This window comes from Anser cygnoides, chromosome 1 (genome assembly GCF_040182565.1).
Source record: "Anser cygnoides isolate HZ-2024a breed goose chromosome 1, Taihu_goose_T2T_genome, whole genome shotgun sequence".
Taxonomy (NCBI): Eukaryota; Metazoa; Chordata; class Aves; order Anseriformes; family Anatidae; genus Anser; species Anser cygnoides.
Genome location: NC_089873.1, coordinates 205,322,154 through 205,346,876, shown reverse-complemented (window position 1 = coordinate 205,346,876; position 24,723 = coordinate 205,322,154). Strand labels below are relative to the sequence as shown.

General features: G+C 37.7%; 1 protein-coding gene across 28 annotated transcripts in view; it reads left to right on the top strand.

The window, feature by feature from the left end:
• The window catches only part of DLG2 (discs large MAGUK scaffold protein 2), a 1,043,894-nt gene that overhangs the window by 505,948 nt on the left and 513,223 nt on the right, over positions 1-24,723 (top strand). Inside the window, exon 1 of one of the 28 annotated variants that reach the window (XM_013187352.3) lies at positions 15,230-15,448. The exons of 26 other annotated variants lie outside the window; for them this stretch is intronic. In XM_013187352.3, coding sequence (XP_013042806.1) covers positions 15,371-15,448 — 78 coding nt within the window. In that variant the 5' untranslated portion in view covers positions 15,230-15,370. Of the gene's footprint in view, positions 1-15,229; positions 15,449-24,723 lie in introns of those variants that run through there. One more of the 28 variants, XM_048080942.2, reaches the window with a different exon arrangement.

The following is a 24,723-nucleotide window of genomic DNA, read 5'->3' as shown; positions in this document are numbered from 1 at the left end:
ATTTAAATGGGTCTACCTGTGAGTATTGTCAAGTAGTATTTTTCAAATATGTGATCACGCTTACAGCCAGAGTCTCAGGCTAAGAACTCAAATATAGTATCTGAAGCAAACTGTAGGCATGACTTGCTTTGGCAATAAGGAAGGGATATGTTGCTGGTCCTGTTAAAAAAAAAAAAAAAAAACAAAAAACAACAACAACAAAAAAACTCTTAGTCCTGAAGGGTTGCTGAAAAGTCCAGCAGAATTTCAAATAAAACTAATGGAAAAGGTCATGCAGGTGGGGGCACACAGCCTTACCGGAAGAATGTATACTTTGAATTTTAGAAAGATATTTGCATATATTTGAGGGCACAGAGATGATCCAATACCTCTCTTCACTTCACTGACCATCTGTGTCTGTGGAACACAGAACCAAAAATTTATTTTCATCCTGTTAGAAAGGCAGTGGAAATGAGTGTCACAAAAGCATACTGAAACTAAGGTATCTCCAAATGCCACCAGTCTTATTAAATCAAATGTTCTTCAGAGTGCTTCTCTTAACTATCACGATTAGTTATACAGAAGGGATATAATTACATATTCTTGCCTGTCAACTCATGCAAAAAACCACAAATGGACATTTTCTCTTTAGTAGTATAGGATATTTATGATTACTCTGAGGTGTGATTTACCTCACTTAATTTTAGCTATCCAAACGTTACATATTTCAGTCCAAGCTTGACATCACAGGTCCCATGATACTGGCAGAAAGCAGCTGTGTTGCATTGCTGGATTTGTGTGATGGCTGGACCTAGGTTATGCAAGAAGTGACGAATTACTAGTCTCAGAAATCCCAGAAACTCCACGCTGGTAGGCAAAAGAGCTTGGAGTCAAGACAGAAGGTTCTGATGGATTTTTAGGGATGTTGCTTCCCACACCAGGTCTCAAGTAGGCAATTAAGAGGGATGGTAGGGCAGGGTGTAAGGTTTGGAAGGAGATGACTGCTTTGAAGCCAAACAGGATTCGCTTTTTCAGAGACCCACAGAACCTGAAAGCAAGTTGGTCTAGGTGTAAATTGTGCAATCTATCATAGCCAATAGTTTTGTAAATATTTCTGAAAATGATCTTGCAGTTACAGTTTAGGGTCTCCATGTAAGCTGCATAATACTGAGATCATTTGAAATCTGTAAAAGCACTGAGGCACAAAGTAATTTGAGCTTAAAAAGAGCTCTTCTGGCTTCTCCTTTTGCAAGCAAGACAATAACAACAGAAAACAAGTAGCAGCTCTCTGGTCATGGCAGTTTTCCCAGCATCATCTGTGAGTGGCAGCTCTACCACAGTGCTTGAACAGAGCTGCAGAGCAGGAGGTACTGACCTTCCCAAATAATTTTTATAGAAGAGAGATCAGGAAATGTGCCTATCGCAAGGCCAGTGGAATAAAACCATCACTTTGCTTGGAAGCAGTGCCAAACTGTTGGTACAACTAGCCTCTCTTTCTGCATAATTCTGTGTCTGTACCTGTGTGTGTCGTTGAGCAGCTGGCCAGGAGTATTGCTGGAGTATGCTCTTTAGTCAAAACATTATTTTAAAAGGTTAGTATCATCGACTCAGCAGATGTAAACTTAATTTTTCACTTATTTCTGTCTTTTGTTTTGTTTTTTAAATTTTCATTGACGGCTTTAGACCAGGTGAAATATGGACCATTTATGTTTGGGTTTTTATATTTCCATATATTCTGCTTTATTTATAGTATTTTATTTTGAGAGAAGTAGGAAAAGGTACTCTGTGCAGTCAGTAATAAAAATGTGCTATCAAAATAATGTCCCCTCACCTGTTCCTCTTTGACTGATTAATCCTTTATGTCGTAGTAAAGAAATGTTGAAGCAAGACTCCCTCTGGTCCCTGAAATAAGGGGAAAAAAGGGTTCTTTTGAACTGAAAACCTCTGAGGTAGAATGAGATGCTTAAAAATGTTTGAAGAGTGACAGTTTTTAAATGAATTATGGATGTGGTATTGATTTTATTTTTATTTTTTTTCTTAACTTAGTTGGTAGATTTATTTTTTTTATTTATTTTTTTCAGAAAGTTGCCTAATTCCTAGTTCATAAAATATATTACTGGTTAAGCCTCATAGGGTAGAAGTACAGGCAAAGGAGTTCAGGAAAAAATTACCGGATAACCTTCTTCCAGCTGTTGTGAGGGAACTATGCTAGAGCAAGTTGGGGAATAAAGGGAATGAAAGCATGTTGATATGAATGACTGTTTGATCCAAGCAGAAAAACAATATAAATAAAGAACAAATAAAATAAATATAAAGAAAGAAAGAAGGAAGGATGGAAGATAGGGTGGAGGGACACTGACAATTTGATGTAGGTAATCTAGCTGCAAAGAGAACCCAGTTTGTATGTTCTTAACAAGTTCGGTTTGTGTGGATGGATTGGGCAGACAGTCGATATACCTCAACCTTTCCATATGGAAAGCTACATCTTGTGTTTTATACACTTAATATGTTACCTGTGGCCCTGAGGACCGAGGACTACAGAAAAGAGAAGCGCAGCGAATGAATGTGGGCAACCTCCTAGAGATCCTCTGAACTGATGGAGTTCAATGACTGGGGACAATTGTTCTTAATTAACAGAAGGTTAAGAAAATAACGGTGAGATGGAGAAGGAAATATAATCCCAAGTAGCTTGAGTCTCTGTTTACAGTTTTATTTATTTATTTTTTCCACAGTGCAGATATATAGAAAACATTTTGGTTGTCAGTATGAAGCATTTAATGACTGATTGCCAAATACACATTTCATTAAAAAACAAACCAAAGTGCTTATTCACCATTGTTCACTAAGACTATGAAGCAGTAGCACTGGGTCCTGAGCACAGAAATGGTACTAGAAAGTTGTGCCTCTTAGAAAACTTCAAATATTTTTGAGTATTTATAAGATGATTCCAGTTATTGTCCAGGCTGACATATAGTATTACTAGCATTTTATTCAGCAATGCTGTATGAAAGGTCATGACATCTATCTTGCACAGTAACTCAGAAAATAAAGTGACTCACAACTGCAAATCTGACACACCCCAGTCTTTGGCCTTCTCTCTTTCCACTCCTCTTGCCCTAGTTATCTTGCCAGACTGTCTGTACATGTGTCTTGGAGACAGATTGCTGTTACGTGTTGGCTCAGCTATTTTATTCTCATTTTCTTCAAATCTTTCTGTCTGAGGATGGGTATATTCACTTCTGAATGTTGCCAAATATAAGCATTTGAGAAGTTGATAGAAGATCTGGGCTAGTTATGCATGAGGCTATTTATTTAATACAATATTTGGAGTTACTAAATTACACACATGTAAATAAACATAAATCTACAAATTGCCTAGGCATCTTGGACAGCCATCCACTTATATTTCTGATTCCCAAAGCAAAACTGATATTTATTAATCAACCTGTCTGCCTCTAGAATAAACTCCTGTAACTCTCAGTGTGTGGCCTCATAAAATGTTTTGTAAAAATATGCTCCTCCCTAAGAGATTTAGACCAGCTGTTAAGCAAGGCAGCTGAACAGTTCTGCTCAGTTGCAGTCTGATTAGAATTATGCACATTACTGAATTTTTCTTTTCAAATCTTGTAGATACAATGCTTCAGTTCACATTAAAAATGTGATGTAGAATCCATTTGGTCTGTCCAGAAACATTCTGTCAGTGTGGATGAAAACTTGAAATGTTTAGAATAATAATACTGATGTATATGGTAATAACAAAGTGAAAATCTATTTAATTATGATTTACAGATAATATTTAAGTGCACAGAGGAAAATGATTGCAATTCAGATTATTTAATACCACAGGCTATGCTCACATCTTAACAAAGGATAAATTGCTAGTTCTTGCATCGTTTCTCCTCTTCTTGTAGGATAAATTACATAGGAGTTAAGTGCCAGAATCGGTATTTATTTATAAATGAATTCACGCCTTGTATGGCTGTCAGTTTTTATTTTCATTGACCTGTGGGACACTTCTAAAGTGCCTTCACGTGTATTGAGAAGCCTAATTAAGTGCAAAATACTACTTTTTGTAGTGTTCTGAAGTATTTTAGGCTTTCCACTTTTCAAAAATAAGTATGTTCGGATGAATCAAATGTGTGGGATTTCTGCTTCTATAAACTGAAAGGAACCAATGGTTTGACCTTTCTTCTAAACTGAAGAGTTACGGGTAAATTATTTGGCTGGTGTTGGCAATAGCTAACTATGTTCTAAATGCCTAAATCTTTTTGGCAACCTTTAGATTTTATTTTTTTTACCATTATATCTAGTACTGTCTGGAACGTTGAAATAGTAGGGTGCTCTGTTCCAAAGGAATATGTGGTCTTTTATAAATTGCCTAAATCATATTGCCTAAATCTCTGAAATACACGTAAGCAGAAGAACAGAGACTCTGCCAGCATTAGATGAGAGAAAAACAGTGTTGTTTAGTAGGCAACACCCCCAGTTAAAGTGGAAGAAGAGAATTTAATTCTTAGGAATTATATGGGATTGTATGTATATATTTGGGTTGGGTTGGGTTGTTTGTTTTTTTTTTTTCCACTTGAAGTGAAACATCCTACAGACCGTTCTTCATATAACTATATCCATCCTATGTATAGCTGTGTCTTCTTTGTGAAATTATTACTGGGAGAATTGTGTTGCATAATATCAACCAACTTTAACTCCTACAGTGGCAAAAGAACCATTAAGAGCTTACTGGATTTAAAATGTATATTATGATATTGATCTGTAGTCATATTTTACTTACAGTCCTGTTTTTAAAACCTATCCAGGAAGGATACACAAGTAAAATAGTTATAAAATGCTATTCCGTAACATTTCAAGACTCCTCTTAATCGAGTTTATCAATGTACGAAAACCAAGCAGACCAGACGTTTAGATGTAACTGCAAATCAGATTACCACATATCAGTTCTACCAGTCTCTCTTGCTCTATGCATGGAAAAGCTTTGTGAGAAAATTACCTCAACTTCTGAAGGCCACAACTTCGCAAGTAGTTTGTAATTCATTTTGTTATCTTGAGCTTTCAAAGAGTATTCTCCATAATGTAATCTTTTACCTGTTTCTGCTTAAGTGGCTTTATGTATAGCATTGCTTAAAAATAAATAAAATAAACCTTCCTGAATCTGCATTTGTAACATAATATGCCTTGCTTGTGTAACTACAAATGTAGTTCTTTCTCAGCAAGGCATGTTACACATTCCTAAATGGACAGCTATAGAGGCTAAAACCTTAGCTCTGTGCCCTGTCCTAGAAACAGCTGAAATCGTGATTTATGAAGTCCTGTCTGATATTCTGTAGCTCTTTGCATAGGCAAAGAAACATGAGATGTAAGAGGTAATATTTATTCATGATGTATTGCTTGGGATGTGCATTGAGTGTAGAATAAAAGCCAAAGAATTAGCATGCTCTTTCGTGGACTTGTTCTGATGGAAATCCCATAGGTAGGAATGGCCATGTTTCACTAGTGAGGTCTCGCCTTGAAGTACACTGAGGTAATGTATTAATATAGGACATTTATGTTGTCATGTTATGTCCTGAGCTTTAATGGTGATTTATTGTCCATAATTGGTGAGATAATAAAAAGGTATATTGCTTCAGTCCTCTTTAGACTGAAGCCATGAGACTGGAAGATTATGCTGTCTGCTTACCTCATCTTTAAATCACAACAAATTACCAATATATTTGTGCAATGCAGTTGCAATCTACTATCTTTTTGGTGTCTTTTCCTACATCATTACTGTAGGCAGAGTATGGCTTCTCAGATAACTGAATATTACTTAACCCAATATTTTTAAGGAACTGCAAGCTCATAAATGCCTGTTACGCACTTGAAAAGGGAGTCTTAAAAGTAAAGAGTAGAGAAGTCAGAGGGCATTTTAAAGAAGCAGTTCGGGCAGTGGGATGTGCTTAACTGATTAAAATAATGACTCTTAAGGGATGTAAGAGTGTTGTGCAGGCTAGTGCAAGGTAGGCAGGTAACTGGAAGCACTCCCCTTGTTATCTGTTGCCTGTGGGACTTGATGTAATAAGTATATGATCTGGATCAGAAGTGGGGCTCACCAGAGCCCAGGCAGCTGCTGCCATTAATTACAAGACCAGTTAGCTTTAACTGACAACCAGCAGTGTCTGGAAGCATAAACCTGTGAGGACGAGGCATTCCTTAGAAGTCTGGGCCCTCTTATCACTTTTACCCTCACCAAACCTTTCAAGACTTTGCATGGTGAAGAGAACGAAAGTGGAGAGAAAAAAATGTTTCTCTTGAGTAAGATCAGAGTTCCCATCCATTGCTGGGAATGGGATTTTGCCACAATAACTAGTTAGTTAATTCAGCTGGAAACAGGAAGAATTCTTGGTTCAGTTCATTACCTATCTGGCTCTCCTAGAACCATACAACGAATGACTAGAGTCCTTGGAAGTGATTGTTCTGGTACATCCCTATGTGGAAGGCAAAGGATGAGTTGTAAAAAGTTGTGTATATTAAATCTTCTGTGTACTTAGCTGTGAGGAGTGCTGGGAAACAATTTCTCATTCCTCTTGTATTCTGTTTCTGGGAGGTCTAGGCATGAAATATAGTTACCGCTATGCCTGAAAAATGGAAAGCAGTTAATTACTTGCTTTCGTGGTGCTTTCCCTCCATATGATGCTTTTCTAAAAGTTCAGGTAAGTTCATTATAGTGTCTTCATGAAGTCTGGGTGACACATAAGAAGGCAACCAGTGTGCCTGGCTTGGCAAAACACAATTTGCAGAAAGGTGTGGGAGAATCTTTAAGTCTGCTAAATGCATGAATCGAAAGAAAGTATTTTCAAGGAGATGTGCAGAAAAGAAATTTTAAAAATATCTGTTGACTGGGATCCCAGGGGAAAGTTAAATGTAAATGTAATTTAGACAGCAGTATTGACAGCCCCGGAGCAGGCTGAAATGTTCTGATTTTTGATGAAAAAGACAAATATTTTGACAATTTCAAGGAACACTTTCTCAATTTTCTACTGGTTAGACAACTCAGAAAGTTTCTGTTTTCTTGAAACACTCAAATTTAAAAACTTCAAAGCATTCAAAAAGATGCTATTTGTTGTCCTAAAAAGCTATAACAATTTTTCAGGATTTTTTTTGATCAACTCTAGACCGTCTGTTATCAAAGTATATCCCACTATCCGTATGCTGCCTCAATTTTTCCTCTGGTTTTCAAAGTGCCCAAATCCTCTGGAACAAAAAAAAAATTACCTCTACATCTACATTTCTCATGTTTGTCCTAAGGAATGGGAATAAAAAGGGCTGGGGCCGCACTTGGATGGTATTGATTAAGAAAACATGGCACAGTAAATTTTCTCTTAGCTTATTTTAGCATAAAATTAATTTATTGAAATATGTTTTAGATGGGGAAACATACAGTTTATATTTTATTATTTGCAATATATTGGTCTTCTGAAGATCTTCTCATATATGAAAGAAAAGTCTGTTCTTTTCTTTGACCTCATATTCCTTTACAGTTCTTTTCTCTTTCTGGTCAAAGCAGGTATAACACCACCATTTATTACTGTTATTGCCAAAATGGACTTTTTCATGTGTCACATTACAATGAGCCATTTGTGTAATCAGTTTTGTTACAGACTCACAGAGACCTTTCTGCAGGCTTCTCTAGAGTTCCGCATAAGCCAGTGCGGGGGTAGATGCTCCCTTTTCCTATAATGCTTTCTATCACATTACTTCACATTTGTTAATACTTTTATCTTTAGTCTGTCCCAGTGCAGTAGAGCATTATTCTTTTCATTTGAAGAGCGAGCAGCTGGCTTGCAAAGAATAATTAAGCTCATGCAGAAGAGCTGTGGCAGAATTAAGGCAGAAAACCCTGGGTTGGTTCTGCTGCAGTTCAAGCTGTGCTCGAGCGATGAACTGGTGGCAAGTCGGTTCCATGAGCATGGAGAGCTCTTGTCTCTGCACACAAGAAGCAGTTGTTGCCAGTCATGGATGAAGACTTCTGTTGCTGTTTGCCTGTCATACACAGACCATCTTGTATTTGGAGGGACTAAGCAGAGCTTTTTCCCTCTGTCTCTCTTTTGCATTTTAGCGAGAATGCATTGCTTTTTAAACCTAGGTTCAACACCTCAAGGGTTTAGCAAAGTTCAGTGATTTACCTTTGTGATGACTTTTGACTTCCCAAGTGATACTGAACTGCAGGGCCTCTCCCTGTGGGACTCAGGGTGTGAGGGCGCATACCTGAGTGTGGATCACAGCCTGGGAAAGCTGAGTGCAGAGGTGAAGAGCCAGAGATGCAATGAAAAGGGGTATAAGTCAGTACCTGTTGTGTGGCTTTGTTCTCAGCACATGGGTTATGGTCTTCAAGAAGCATTTAAAGGCCAGGTGGGAGCCCCTAGAGAGGAAGGGGTGGAAGAGGCTGCTCAGGTGGGGGCAGCCCAGTCAGTGGCAGAATATAGCTGGAGAGAGGAGGGGAGGGATCTAAGCTGGGATCAGTGACCTGCTTTGGGCAAGTCAGGGCTTGGAGAGTGGCCCAAGGCAGCCTGGCCTTGCTGAGTGGATCAATGTGCGTGGGCTCCACTGCTGCTCAGAGGAGCATAAAATGGGCTCAGACCATGGGAGTATGAACGTGCCCACCTGTGATGAGGTGGGGGTGTAAGGTTATTTGGTAGCTCACTTTTTCCCCATCTTATTTGAACTCATCACTGGTAGTTCTTCTTCATCTTGTGTTTCAGTGAAACCTGGGTTCTTGGGCACAGGGTTTTTTTAGAGAGTGTGGTATTGGGACAAGGGCTCAGCACATTCACCTTGAACTGTTAAATGGCACTGGGTCAAAGGAGACCGTGTGTTTCACTGATACAGTGGGTGTAACTTGTGATTCTGCTTCAGCTGACTTATAAGTTTTGCTCTTGGGGCTGATAAAATGAAAGTGAGATTTAAGGAGGGCTTTGAAAGAGAAGGCAGCCGGTAATTAGCCAGGAATAAAATAATATTTATCATAGGATGATTTATATTCCCATGCTTGTGTCTGCAAATATTCTGTGTGTGTGTGTTTGGCTGTTCTTTTGTTGTGGTTGTTTTGTTTTGTTTTAATTAGTAATGGTTAGAACAGCTCATTAAAGGCTGCCCCACTTGCTGTTGTATGAAACTACAGAGAGGGTATATCTCGGTGGTCTTTATGGGTAGGTAAATGGATGTTGCCAGCTCACCTGCTCTGGACAGAAAGAAGATGGACTGGTGCAGGTCTGAGTGTGGTTAGCCCTGGCAGTTAAGGCAGTGCAAGCCACCTCGCTTCGGCTTTGGCCGTGGCAAACCCTGTGGCCACTTGTTGAGTGAGAGAGGAGTTTGTGCAGATGCTCCTGCCTCCTGCATGGCTGTTACCAACTCACTCTTTGTGCCTTCTTTCTTCCCTTTCTGAAATAGAAATAATATTCCACAGAGTTACTAGCAAGTGCAAAGAAAACAAAGGTCCTTAAATACTACAGGATGGGAGGCATACACGCAATGCTGCAGTAAAAGTGTTTCCACACCAGATTCACTTTTGTTCAGGTTTATATTTAGTAAGTCCTTTGCAAAAATGCACTGGTGACACACATAAACACTACTTGCAGTATGTGGTCCCTTCTTTCTTTTTCTCTCCCTAAGGATAAATTTTGTATTTTATATTATTTCCTGTAGGACTACTTGCCATGCAGATGCATAACTCTGCTATATATACTGTGATTTGATTTGATACAAGAAACTGAGCAGCACAACGGCACATCTGAGGATTTTATACACCATTTTCATTGTGATTTCTGAAAATCACAGGAATAAACTTTAAAATTTCTAGCAGAAAAGTGAATGAAGAAACAATTTGTACAGAACTTGGACCAAGATAAGAATAAAGTGGAATTCTTAATGTTTTTATTTTTAAGGCTGCTAATGGTTGTTGTATCACTTGTGTGACTCACTAGAGTTTCCTATGCACCAGCAGAAACTAGAGTGGAAAATCAATTTCTAAAATCAAAATTAAGTACCATAATTAAGTCTGTCTCCATTCCAAGGCTTAACAAATAAAAGAGGGAAAAGAACTGGCTAAATTTAAATCATTGTCTCTTATACCATTGTATTGTGTAGTGTTAAAATACATCCCTCTGTGCAGGGATATGCTGATTCTCAGTGTTTTGCGCTTATTCATTTTGTTTCCATTTCATGTACTTCCACAGTTAAAGCTCTCATTCATGCAGTTAGGGAGCACAACACCTCATCGTCTCTTCTCTTGACCTGTTGCCCCACACATCATGGAGTCATCTAGGTTGGAAAAGGCTTTCAGGTTCATCAAGTCCATCCATCAATCTGACCTACTGAGTCCCATCACTAAAGCATGCCCCTTAGTGTCAAGCAAGTTGAGTGCATCTACAACATCAAATAATAGAAGAGTTGAAAAACCAAAGTGATAACTGCACGGCAGAGGGCATGTTGACAATTCTTGGGGCCTCACACTTAAAGGAGATCTGCAGGGAAAATGCTTGCATTCTCTTTCTTTACTGCTCTGTGACCTCGTTCATGGAATTCTTCGTGCCCTCTGCTAGATGACAATTCTGCCATATATCAGAAAAGGTGACAGGAGATGTCTGCATGCAGTATCTCGTGTTTTCAGGGGCAAATTAGACTGGGGCAAATTTGTAATGTCACAGCTGAGTTTCAGAAGACATAATTTCTAAAGAGAAAATGTTTGGCACAAGAATTATTAAGGAAATTAGATAAGCTAGAAAAACTGAAATTGGAAGAGCAGAGTTTGCATCTTTCCCATCCTTAATATACAGAATTAATTTTCACTCTTTTCCTATTTCTATCCCATCTTCCTTCATCTTTTTGTTTTTGTTTTAAATTCCCTTCTCTGCAACCTTTGTTTGTCAGAGTATCTAACTGTTCTCAGAATTGCTAAGCTCTATTGCAACCATTGGCTTAGATGCTCCAAGGAAGCATTTAGCTTTCAAGTAACCCAGTTTTCCCGTCTTTAAAATTCAGGCCTAAGTGATGGATTTTTTTAATTTATTTTTAAAAAATAAATCTGTTATAAAACATCATAACTGGAAGAAAATACAAGTAGAAACTAATCTTCTATCTGTATTGTGACTGTAACAGAGTGGGTTTTACCCTCACCAGGAGAGAAATCAGAAAGGTTTTTGGTGTTGCTGATTGGGGTGACTGCCCTTTTGTCAGAGTGGACATGGATTTTCCATAATAATATTGCCTGTTGCAGTAGTAGGAGGAACGTTTGTCTGATGAGGTTTCTGTTTATAGCAAAGAAGGAAAAATCAGGTCCCTACTAAACCCTGGGACTTCCATTTACTTGAACTTCTGTAAGGTTTGAATGCTTAAAAAATTTATCTTCTGGGTAGATGGAATAGCAGAAATTAAGGTTCATGTCTTTCCTAGTATTCTGGTAATAAAATGTCATGTCTTGGCATCATGTAACTGTAAGATAATTGGATGTGTTAGGGATGGGGAATGATGGCTTGTACAGTCAGCCAAATCAGTGTATCTTCTTGCCTAGTACTAAAAAAAAAAAAAAAAGCTAACTAACTAAGTTTCACATCATCATCTCTGTTTCTATATCCACAGCTATGCAGTGTTAACATATAAGCCTTGAAGCAAAGTGAATGTTTTAAATCTTTGCTATTTCATTTTTAACTTGTTCTGTCTCCTGTCCGTTTCACTGGCAGCAGAGCTCTGCAAGCCCTGAATAACTAATCTTTTCATCTGTCTCCCTATTCTTATAAGAAAGGCATTATTTATGACTGAGCTGTATTTGTATTTTAAAGGGCCTTGTCAGGGCATTTTATGACTACTGTGTGTATATATTCAGATGCAGGTAGGAGAGAAGCACCATCTACAGCTAACATCTATCTTCACCACAGGTGTGTGAGGGGGAGGTTGTCACCCCACTTGCGTGCTGAGAGAAGTTCTCCCTTAACAAGAGAAGATGAATGCCCTGTCTAAAGCGAAGCTGTGCTTCTTCCTGTGTGCTGCTTAAGTAAAGCAGTGATGTTAAAACTGAAAGAGGAGCCTGACCAGCAAAAATACCGGTGATGCTCAGCACATACAAGCAGTTGGCAAGGTGTTTGAAATGACCATCTGCTTCAGCGCTGAGCATCAATCGCTGTTGCTTGCAATGTTGGGAAGCCATGTATTAACAACAATAGGATTCAACACTGTAGTTGCTTTGTGCTTGTATCCATGTGTCCACTTGTGGCAAGACCGATTCTCAGAGAGGCACAAGATTGCAATTTAATGTGTAGTATAGATGTGGTTTGGTTTACGGAAAACCAACCACTCATTCGCAGCAAGAAGCCCCTTGTAAAATTTGCTCTTAACTGATTATCCCCTGTCTGCAATAGTATTGCCGTTCAATTGCATGCATCTCTCTGCCCTTGTAATGTAGCACTTCAGTGAGCAAGCTAAAGTACATATTACTCCTATGAGCAGACCACAGTTGGGAGCTCCAATTCTTCTTCTAAAGCAGCTCAGCTTGTACCACTTTTGTAAAATGCAGACTTTGTTATGGTTACAGTAAAATATTAATAATCTTAAAATCCCTGGATACCGGTACAGACCTAATAAACGTGCTATTGACAATGTATGGCAGACTACTGTGTGATGGAGCTGTAATAAAATGACTTGTAGTCTGGCCATTCCTGTGTTGTAGATTTTAGTTAGATCTGCAAGTGCATGCAAACAGTTAAAATGCATTTCTGATTGGAATCAGAAACAGGTATTTGGCAAGGTTTATGCTTCCTGATCTAACATTTTCAGTGGGTGGAGAAAATTATCTCCCTATTGCTTTGTCATTATTCCTTAAATGAACAATGTATTCTATTTTTTTTCCTTTAAGTGGGATGAATTGTGGCTTTTTATTGTTCCCTATTTTTCTGAATAAATAGTTTGGTAAAACTGCTAATGTCGATGATAGAAGTCATAAAGTGAGATTTTATTGTTTAATGAGTGTTTCCTTCGATTTTTCTCAGCATCTGAATATACATAAAACTATATAAATAGTTGCTTGAGAGAATGTACCCTTTTTTGGTTGTAGTGCAGTGATTTCAAATTATACTTATTCTCTTTATAAAAGCATGGGAGCAGAGTGGGAGAGGTGTTCTACTGTTTATGCATATATGTAAAATTTTTATTCCTGTTCCTTTTACATTAACATTTATAGCGTTGGTTAAGCTATGTAAAGATGTTGTTTCTCCTTTTCGGCATTTTTGTTTTTCCATCCGTGTTTCCTTACAGTGAAATCCCAGCTAGAAACAAAATATGTTTGTTTTGTTGTTTTTTTTCTTCAGTTTTTCAGGGCGTATTTTCTCTCCTTCCTTCTTCTCCCTATACTCCCTTATAATACACTTTGACAACCCATAAATGTGGAGAGTGATGCAAGTCTGCTATGTGATGTAATAAAGGGTTTGCACCTTGGAGAATCTACCCTTTTACCATCAGCCCAGAGTTCAGAGAGTTGGAGTGGTGTCACAGATAGATAGCTCATGTATAGCAATTATGTTTCAGACATGGTTTAACTCTGTCTTGTGGCCTTAAAACTTGCTGACTAACCAGCATTAACTAAAAGTCTGAATCGGAAGTAATTAGAAACTATTCCCTTCCAGAAATATTGCCTGTTACAAAGTATTTTGTCAGAAGCCTTTATGCATCACGCAAAAAGCAAACGTACCTTGGAGTTTCCCTGAAAAAAAGTCACTATCGAAGAATTTCCATTTAGTTAACCAACTCACCAATTTAAATTGTGTTGAAGGAATTCTTTGAACTCTTTCTAGTCTTAAAGGAATTGAGCAGTAAGTGCCTTCAGGCTCAAAGCTTGGGCTGTGCCATCCAGCTCCAGTAACTTGGATGCTCTGGGTAAGTTTTAAGTGGGAGTGGAATATTTTGCCTTTGGAATTCAGGTACCCTGGGGAAAATAGTTTCAGCCATTTGCTGAAAATCCTGGGGCAGATAAAGAGCTTCCTTGGCCCCAGGAGTCCTACACTAGATTGCTATGACTATGTTTCCTTTGCTGTCCCTCTATTAATTTTGATTTGCTATTTACCACAGAAAAGCAGAGAAGAAATCACTTTTGCATATGTGCTTCACAAATGTGATCCAGCACACAGGATAGCAGTGGTTCTTCTACATGTTGATATCTCCACAATCATAGGTGGGAGGGCAAGGGGAAGTATTTGCCCTATAAAGTACAGTACTATCAAATACAAAACACAGTGATAAACCCTGTAAGTTTGCAGCTTTGATACTGCTTCTGGCTGGGAGGAACATCTGTTTAGTCATATGTCTGGAGCCAAAAGGGTATGTTTCTGCTTATTGTTTATAGATTATAACTGGAGAGAGGTGCAGGGGTTAAAGCTGAGTTATGTGGCAAAAGGGAAGCAGTACATTGCTGTATCACAGCAAAAATAGGCGTTCATAATCACTTCTCAGCTCCTAGTGTAAAATAACTTGCAATTAAAGGAAGAGGAACAAGCATGCTTAGGTAAGGCAGAATTTAAAGGTTAATTTGGGAAAAAAAAATATCAGTTTTCTGTTTCATGGAGCTATTTGCAAAGCAGAAGTCCTTGAGTGAGTCTTAAATCCTTTAGCAAAGCATGTATGACATCAGCAAGTAAACAGAACAGCTATGATGTATTTCTGTTGCGAACTGAAATTAGGTAGCAAAAATCTCTGAATCTATCCCAAATGACTTGAATGAAGTAAAATCCACTTTCCTTTCGTATCTTAATTGCACTGGAACGCATACAACACCTGTTCCTTCACCTTAACAGTTAATACACATTTCTATTTTTGGCACTTCTGTACCCCCTTCCTTTCCTGCAGTGCTGTGTATCTCATATTTGAACTGCTGCTGCTTCTGTTGCATGCTGGCAAATCGAAGAGAACCAAGGAGTTAAATTTCAGAACAGGAGAAGAGGAGGTGAGCTGTCTGCTACAGTAGTTTACTGCAGCTTCCTTTCATACTGACACATATGTAGTTTGTGGTGACAGTGCTAAAGAACTGCAGACAGGCACTTAGCAGACTGGATGTGAGCTGGATGCAAAGATGCCTCACCCTGGACTTCCTGCTGGCAGTATGTAAATACACCTGCAGACTGGCCACACTGGGGTGTTTTTTTTTGTGTGTGTTTTTTGTTGTTTTTTTTTTGATTTTTTTTTTTTCAGAAGGCAGCATGAGAGAACCTGACAAAGCAACAGCGTAGTTGAGAGATCTGAACCAGCATTAGATTTGTATCTCAGTTGTGGTGGAAGTTTTTGGGGTGTTTTTTTCTTTTTTTTTTTTTTCCTGCGTGCGTGTGCGCTGCATATTCAGACTGAAATCTTCATCACTACAATGTTTGCCTCTATCTGGTATGCCAAGAAGCTGGGACGCAGGTTTGTGCATAACGCCAGGAAAGCAAAAACAGAGAAGGTATGTTCCTAGTGGGAATATAAAGCCTTATGTCTAATGCAAGCTGCTTGCTGGCATCCCGTTGTGTATCTGGTTAGCTTTTTTTAATACCCTGAAAAACGACCTATTGCTATTCATGATTTCATGCAAGAATCCTTGACTGCTTTGCATATTAGTTATTAAATGCTGAGGAAAAGATCCTTTGAAAACTCTTTTTATTTTTGTATTTTTATTTTTATTTATTTCCTTTTTGCAAGATAAACAGCTGTACATTTGTTATGTTGTCTGCTAAGGGAGCACTCCAATGAACTTGTTGCTGTGCTGCATTATTTTTATTAGTATAATGTTAGGCTCTTCAGACAGCCATTGATTGCTTGCTGCTTGTATATATATTTTTTTCTAGTGTGGGACCAACGAGAATGTAATAATGTTTGGTTTTTTTGTTTCACAATACTTGTTGAAACTATGCTGCAGCATTAAAAAGATATATAGGCATGTAAAAATGGCCAGTGCAATCTTTTTTAGTATTTTTCTTCTCATAAAATTTAACTGTTTAATCAACTGTTTTCTGGAAGCCCTCGTAGGTAAGATTCTTCTGCCTTCTTTCTCCATGAGCAAAACTTTAATTGTTTTAGGATTTACAGTAGTGGTAACTGGGGGATATCAAGGCAGTTGTCTTTTGTTGTAAATATAAGCAGCATTTAGTTAGTAGACAAAAATGGATTGCAGGTCTAAATTAAAGACAGACCACTTTCAAAATGGGACTAATTTCTCTTTTGTGAAACTCGGCTTCAGGTTGTATGAAAAAAACTTAAATGTAATGTTATAAAGTTGCCTCATTAGTCTGATAATGATGGCTTCCTCTTTTCCTTGCTGTCTTTGATGTAGTCAAAGAATTTATAAATGGGTTGCTTTATTATGTCTTTGATATATCTTATGCTATGTAATGCAGTCACCGATCCAGTAAGTAATTATCCATTGCCTGGATTCATCTGTAGCTGAAAAAGCTCTTTATGTAGGGAAAATGATTAGCAAAAATATATTTTTATAGTTATGGTTGGAAAGGGGGACAGGCATTTACTTTTTCTGCAAAGTATTCCTAGTGGTTGAATAGGTGCTCAATGGTAATTTTGAAATTAAGCATCCAAGCCATTGGGAAGTTATCCAAACAAAAGCGTTTTATGTTTCACACTGTATGCATAAAAGAAAATAAAAATGCAGTTAGCTGTACATGGGACCGTCAAACTTCCTTTTTTAAACATATTTCAACAAAAAGGGTAATCATGTAAACTCTCCTGTTGTTTGCGTGTTGCTATGGGAGGAAAAAAAGTTGCAGACTGGATCTTCCTTAGTCCTGAGGGGCTCCCTCCAGAGGAACATTTGCTTTCAGGCTTCCTCCAAGATGACAGAGGCAGGATGAGTGGACACATTCCGTCTCTGACACAATGGAGCTCACTCAGCGGCCTTAAAAACATGTTTAGTGTGGGTTGTTTAAAGCACATATGTATACAGACTATTGCAATAGCCTTGCAAAATTGTATAAGACAGTGCCAGAGTATTCACCAGGAAAATATATTTTTCTTCACAGAGTCTTGCAACATAGTCTAAAAGAACGCTATAAAAATTTTGGCTTTTTCTTTCCCTCTTAAGGTATTTGCAAATATTTATTTATAAATCTATCACATTAATACTTATACTGTTTTATAGGACTTTCAAAATAATTGAGACAACTCTGTTCAGTGCTATTCAAGCTTTGAAGCCATACCTCATAATTTTTAGGCTTTTGTTCTGCATGCATCTTGAGCATGCTATTTGCATGTTTGCAATGGAATTTTATTTTTGCCATAAGAGAGTAAGTATCCAAGAAAACATCTTGTAAACTGCTAATTGCCTTAAGGCAAAAATAAAATTCCTTTCTTGGAGCTTTATTCCATAGTCAGGTCTCACTTTTCATGATTTAATTACTTTTTTTTCCCCTCCTATAAATCAATGACGTACTCCAGCAAAGGCAGAAAATCCCATTCCTAGCAGGATGCTATTGCAATAAGTGCTATTGATGATTGGAAGCTGATCAACACTGACATCTTCAGTACAATACCTTGGTAACAGGAGAACAGAGATATGGAAATATGTCTGTCAACAAGTAAATTAAAAATAACATTTAATTGCATGACTCTTCTTTTTTGTTTTTCTCTTTTTTATAATGGTCTAATAATTGAATTATTATGCAGTTTTACCTTACATATTTTTTTTCCTGGAAGAATAATTAGCTTTTCCTCTGTGTACATGATTTGAATTAAACATTGTTTTCTTAATGTGCTTTTGGAGATAATATACTGCAATAATTTCTAATGGCTTATGTGCATACAAAGAGTTTCTTGCTGTTAAAATCTGTATAGCAAGCGTCTGAAGAGTGTGGCTTCATGACAGATTTTCTATTATGCTGAACTTATCTAGACAAGAACAAGCCAAGAAATTTTTTTTTAAAGAAGTATTTCTGAGAAATAGAAATTTCACAGGAGCCTATTTGTTTTCTTAGGGCCAAGATGAAAATTGAGAGGTGGGGAGAATATGAAGTCTATAGCACGGATTTATTTGTGCACACACATGCACAACCTGACAGAGCAGCTCCTTAAAATGTTAGAGATCAGGCCTGAATCATACGGACAGAGCACCTGAATTTGGATCTCCCAGGTGACTATTTAGGGAAACAGCTTCCAAGATGTGAAATGGAACATGCAGTGCTAGTGGGTGCACACAAATGTGGGAGAAAGGAGGATGACCAAGGCAGTTCTTTGGGGGAAGAGCTAAGAAAGCTCTGTGGCAGTGCGGTGCTCTTGTGCAAATGCTCTGTGCCTGCATGAGGATGTCTGGTTGTATGGCAACACGGATGGGTTCCCATGTGCTTGTGCCTCTCCAGAGCTCCCCATCTTTTCCTAAGCTGGAGTTCCCATCTACTCTTGCTCCCCATCTCCCTCTGCCCCCCATCTCCCCCTGCTTGAAAATGGTGGTCCCTGTGCTGGGAGAGGCGGCATACAGATATTTCCCACTCATTTGGGAGGCTATTTCTTGGACCTGTGAGACCCCTGCAGCTTCTGGGTTAGTGGTTCTCAGGAACCAGAAATTGGTCTCTGCTGCAGAAGCTGTATGTGGGGCTCGGTGAAGACAAAGGGAAAGGAGAAAAAGTGCTAATAAGTGGCAAAAAGTTGGGAGGCCAAAGAGAAGAGGTGAACCTGACCTCGTTAGGACCTGTGGTGGCTCTTGGGCAGGTTTTCTCATCTCCCGAACCAGTACCCACTGCTGAGTGCCAGCACTGCTGCTTCTGTCCTGTACTTCCAGTCATTGCTTCCCCTCCAGCCCAGCATTTCCTTGGAGGCTGTAGTCAGCTAATCATAGAATCATTAAGGTTGGAAAAGACCTCCAAGATCATCTGGTCCAACCATCCCCCTACCACCATTATCACCCACTAAACCATGTCCCTAAAAGTACCACATCCAACCTTTCCTTAAACACCCTCAGGGGCAGTGACTCCATCACTTCCCTGGTCAACCCGTTCCAATGCCCAACTACTCTTTCTGAGAAGAAATGTCTCCTAATTTCCAACCTGAATCTAAGCCAAACCATGTGGTAGCGCAGTGTCTCATTGATTCCCCCACAAAAGTTAAGGCCATCCTGGTAGATGTTAAGCTTCTAAAAGACACACATGAACACTTAACCCAAACTCTTACTGTTAAATTTTCATCTGAAAAGCAGAGAAAACATGGGAAGAACTGGGTGAACAGCAGTCTAAAGTGTCCTAACCATGGTAATAATGGTTCTTTGGTGTTAGATGGTTGTGCACCAGTATTTTTATGCAGGGCTTGTTTTTATGATATACTGAAAAGCCTTATTTTAATTGAAAAATAGAACAAAAGATTTTGAAAAAGCTCAGAACTTTGGAAGACTGAACGTGTCCCCCAACCTGTCCTGGTTAAAACTTTTCAAAATAAAATGAGATAATGCCTGTTAATTGCTCTTAATGTTCTTGGTTCGCTGTGGAAAACTAAAGTGTCAAAGTTCCTTATACTTCATTGTATTTGTTAAACTGGATTATAAACTCTTTCTGGCATGTATTGCTGTTATCTACAACTTCTACCTCAGTGTGGTTGCATTGGCTTGATTGCTAGTGCTACTCCTGCCCTCAAGTAGGAGATATTTAGTGTACAGGGAGTGCTGCCAATAATATTGCCTGAAAACAACTGAACTCCTTTCAAGGCAGCTCTGCTCTTACCTGTTTTATTAAAGTTATTAAAATGCTTTGAGATTGTCTCATGAAAGGATTATTGTTATGACAGTAAATGTGATCATTTGAACATTGGAACTAGAATAACTTAAGGCAAAGATTGATGTCTTGAATTTTTCTCATTAAACCACAATCAAGCAGAAATCGAGAGATGTTAACTGCATGCGGTTATGCTATAAAAATAAGTACTCTAAATGATTGGAAGAGGTACAGAAAAGTAACTGAGCAATTAATCATGTTGATCTGAGAGGGTGAGCTAAAGCACTGTGAAAAACCTTCTGATAATGCTTCATTATATTGATAGAATTTGGGTTTCAAGGTTCAATATTAAACGTAGGGAAATATTTGCCAGAGTAACCCTATTATTTAATTTCAAAGGGGAAGCTGAATGCTGGTTTTTAAGCTTGTTCGGAAGTGGAGCACGTCTGAACCATGAGACCCAAATTATAAACACCATTAGAATTGGTCATTTTGTTGAGTTTTTATATCAAAAGAGGAAAATCACTTTAAAAGGAGCTTTCTCCTTCTGTACTTTTTAGCAGCAGAATAACAGCACCCATGTGAAGTGTTTAAATGACAGTTGATTTTCACCCTTATTTTACAAAATAGCATTGTTAGAACCCTTTCTGGCTGTTAGATACCAAAGTGCTTTTATGGTGTTAACAGTTCTAAGAACCGATGTCCTGTATTTGAAAATGTCATCTTTCCCTCACAAGTCTTAGTTTATCATTCCAGTTTAACTCATTTATTCAGTTTATAATTCAAGACAGAAGCAGTTTAACTCTTAAAAAGGTGTATATATAATGACATAAATGACAGTTTCTGTCAACTGTAAATACAGATTATCCATAAGCAACGTTCACAAACTGAACAGTATCAATGTGAGTAGTTTTAAATGTAATGTAGTGCAGACTAGATAGTAGAACGCAGTCCAGAAGATGTTTTCGCACTCTGTGGGCTTTGATTTAGAGTCATTTGGGGCTGTCAAATAGCTGCTTGGTAGACTGGCAGCCTACAAAGAAATATTTGCAAAAAAGCAGGAAAATCTGCCCTAAAAGGTTAATAAAACTGGGATGTGTAACAAAAAAAGTTGTCTGTAAATGCAAGAGTATTTAATCATTTTTCTGACGGTGTTCTAGGAATAGTGACAATTAACTCTTCATGTTAAGATGGCACTTGATATCCAGATGATTTTCATATCCATATTCTAATGCAGCTAATTGCAGAGTAGGCTGATCTAAGCTATGTATTCTTGTTTAATTTTTATTCCGCTTACAAGAAGCTGTCCAGCAATCTAATTTGAAAGACAGATGAAAAATTTACTTGAACCAATAACTGCACGCATCAAAGAATAGAAACTGTGATTAAGAAATCATAGAATATAATACCAGATAAACATATTTTTTCATTACATATCTTATACACACACACACATATGTATATGTAAATAATTCCAAACAAGCTAAACTCTCTCTTTGCTGCAGTATTTGCATGTATACTATAGCAACTTTAGATTTCTTAGTAAATGCTCTCTTTCAAACCAGATGTCACCAAATTACTTCCCATCCACTGGGGTTGTGATGAAGTGATGAAACTTGCAGGTCTAGTTATTGCCTTGGCTAAAGGTGAAATGACTGCTGTGCTAAGGGACATCTCATGTAGCTGCCACAAGCACTAAGGGCAGCTGGACAGTTTTACTTTATTTGGGCAAAGGAGCGCCCATGCTGATCCGATTCGATGGGATGACAACGGCATCACTAATTTGTAGAACTACCTGTTTGAACAGATACCAGAGTTATGTCAGACCACTGGAGGAATCTTCAAATGGAGTTTGTAAGTGCTCTATTTTACATTTTTTTAAGGAAAGACATTTTAGCACAAAACTGTGTGGAGAAAAAATATGTGAGTTCATTTTATATCCAGTGCTTGTTTTGCTTTTTGCTTTAGCACAGTTGGAATTCTAAGGCATTTTCTTATATTGTGATTTAATCCATGAGCATATAGCTACTCAACTCTTCTCTCCCCCCCCCCCCCCCCCCCTTTTCTTATTTGCAGTTGGTTATGATCCCATGTGCAGCATGATTAATATATAACAGTAGGAATAAGCTTCTTAAGTAGAGATTTATTATACTTATAATTCACTTTCACCTCACCATCACCATAATAATAATAATAAATAAATTCAACTAATCTTGCAAAAATACAAGAGTGATGTTTTTAAAACAAAATACTGGTGAATAATAAACTACTGAAGTTAATCCTTTGCAATCCTTAATTTCAAATTCATCTTTTTCTTTTTTTTCATCTGTGAAGTATTTTTCTTCTTGTTTTGCTTGCCTATTCCGCCTTCACAGACCTAGCACCTGCCGTAACTATTAATGAGTAGTAATGGGGATTATTGTTTAAATCATCTTGAATTGAAGAAATATTGATTGAAGAGATAGTTGATTAATCATCTATAGGTGAACTGTTTGGAAAGAACAGAATATATTTTCTCTTTCACTCCAATTTAATCTAAGAGGACTCAATTGCTAGCTGGCTGTCATACATTGATGATGCCTTTTCTTCCTTGTGCCGCATCATTTGGGCATGTACACTGCTGTCTGTCTTGGCCAGTCAGGTACAGCATGGCCTTTTATCCACGATCATGCTCTTCAGCATGTTGCTTAAAACAGCTTTTCCTTTCCTGATTTAGCCAGTGTTGTGATCGTCTTAGAATCAGATTAAGTAACTCTACCAGTTAAATTATACCTTGTCTTCCTGTCCATCTTGTTTTTAAGTAAACATGCAGAAAACAATTGCCATGCCAATGGCTGTATTAATTGCTACTGCTAGTGCTTGTGCTGTGACTCAGTTTGAATCTCTTCTAGCAAATGTGTTTTTATTATCATAGGCTACAAGGTGTTCTGTTTTTTCAAAGAAATAAATGTTTCTCTTTCCTGTTTACATTCAGTAAATAATCTTAATTTATTGTTACCATCTTGAAAAAAAAAAAAAAAAAGAAAAAGAAAAAGTAGTATATTTATTTGTAACTTTAGTTGGACTTTATACTCTTGGTCTACATTTTATATCATGTTCTTTTAAATCCCAGTGTGTAGCATATTTAATTCATAAGGTGCTCATTATTTTATTGGAATTGTTTTATTTCTTTGCATTTTTATGCAGTGTTCAAGTATATATGAAAATGGCTCTTATGATGTGCAAGTATGTTGTGTTTCTTTGGCATTACTTGCCTCTCTGTCCTGAATATGCAATTGAAAACAGTGCATAACAAAATACGTGTTTGATTTGTGTACTGAATTGCATTTGGCATTGCTCACTGTTTGCAAATAGAGATCAGTCTGAAACACTGACAAGAAACAATCTGTCCTTTGGCATCAGTGTCCCTGGAGAAAACTGAGCTATGGGAATTCTCTTTTAGTTCCTAAGGTAAATTCTCAAACCATACTTTACACATTTTTAGTATACTATATAAGACATTGCAGTTGGTATGTATGTAACTTGCTGCCACTGGAAGATACCCCATCAAAGAGAAGCATGTGCAGCTGTAGTAAAATGTAGAAGTATTGTCATGTAATATGATTCTCAAGACAGTTTATTTCAAAGGAGGCACTTTTTTTCTTTCCACCATTAAAAAAAAATAATAATTCTCTGCCACACGCTGGTTAAAACACTGATGTCAGGGTAAGCTTGGTGAGAAACTTGCGGTTATAGCTTTAATATATGTTAACAGCTTCAGATAAGAGATTTTAGCTAATCCCTTGATTCTCTCATATGTGGAATACGATAGTTTTTACCACCGGGCAGGAGGTAATGTCATGTGAAGTATTTGCAAACTATTCTGAAGACTGAAGCTCTCTTTTTCACAACAGTTTATATATATATAGCAAATATCATAGCAAAATAGCAAAACAAGGTTCCCTTATTTCTCCCCTCCCCCCCCCCGCCCCAAACACACACACGTGTGCATTGCAAGTCTGTTCACAAATGGCAGCCTTTAGATGCAGAAGTATACGAAGCCACACAGCTTACACAACTCAGCTCTTTTGAGGCAACTGGTGATGATACCAACACTATGCTGAGTTGACTCATTATGTTCAGCTATCCTATTAGGTAATCAATTAATTAATCTTAGACAGTATTAACCAGTCTGAGGCTATAATGTGCCTTTCCTGAAGTTCAGCAGAGCAAAAACTTTGTCATTATTAAACTAGAATCGGATCTGAATAGAAAACTTTGCATGAAAACTCCATGTTTCAGTCCCAGAATAGGAATTTTCAATTTATTTCAATCTGTCTTCCATTAGGTCATTCTTCCCTATTCCATGCAACAGTGTTTAAACAGAGCATGGATTGATTAATACCGGTGATACCACTTACCTTCTAAAAATTTGCTTGAGAAGTTGTTACCTTGATAATCAAGGTCATGTTATTAAGCTAATGAATTAGATGCTGATGTTAATGAGAGGCCTGCTACCAAGTGGATACTTCTTTATTCAGTTTAGTCTTGAACAGCTTTATCATGTTATTTTATACATCTTTGAAACATTCTTTAGCCTTGAGATGTAATTAAGATGTAGGAACACTGAAAAACTAAGATATACATTCTCTTATTTTATTTTTACATTCTATGAAAATGTTCAGTAGTAAATGTCAGTTGTATTGGCTTTAACCCACTCCCTGGGAGATTAGCATATATTTTCTTATTTTCTAAATATGATGTTTTCTAGTTAGCTGATAGGATACATGCAAGCAGTTCTGGTTTTCTTAGCAGACAACTTTTCAAAAAATTTTGGGTGGTTTATTTTTGACAAGACTCTCCTGCATCTTTATAAGGTAGCAAAGGGTCAGGAAATTCTATGTTATTAACAAAAGCATCTTGACAGCAAAGTATCAATTTGCTGTTTTGAAATAGATATTCAGGACTAAATGAAACTGATCCTGTTTGCTGCAGCTTGTTTTCAGGGCTCTGCTTACAGCCTGTTCATTCTTTGATGTATTCTATTGAATGAATG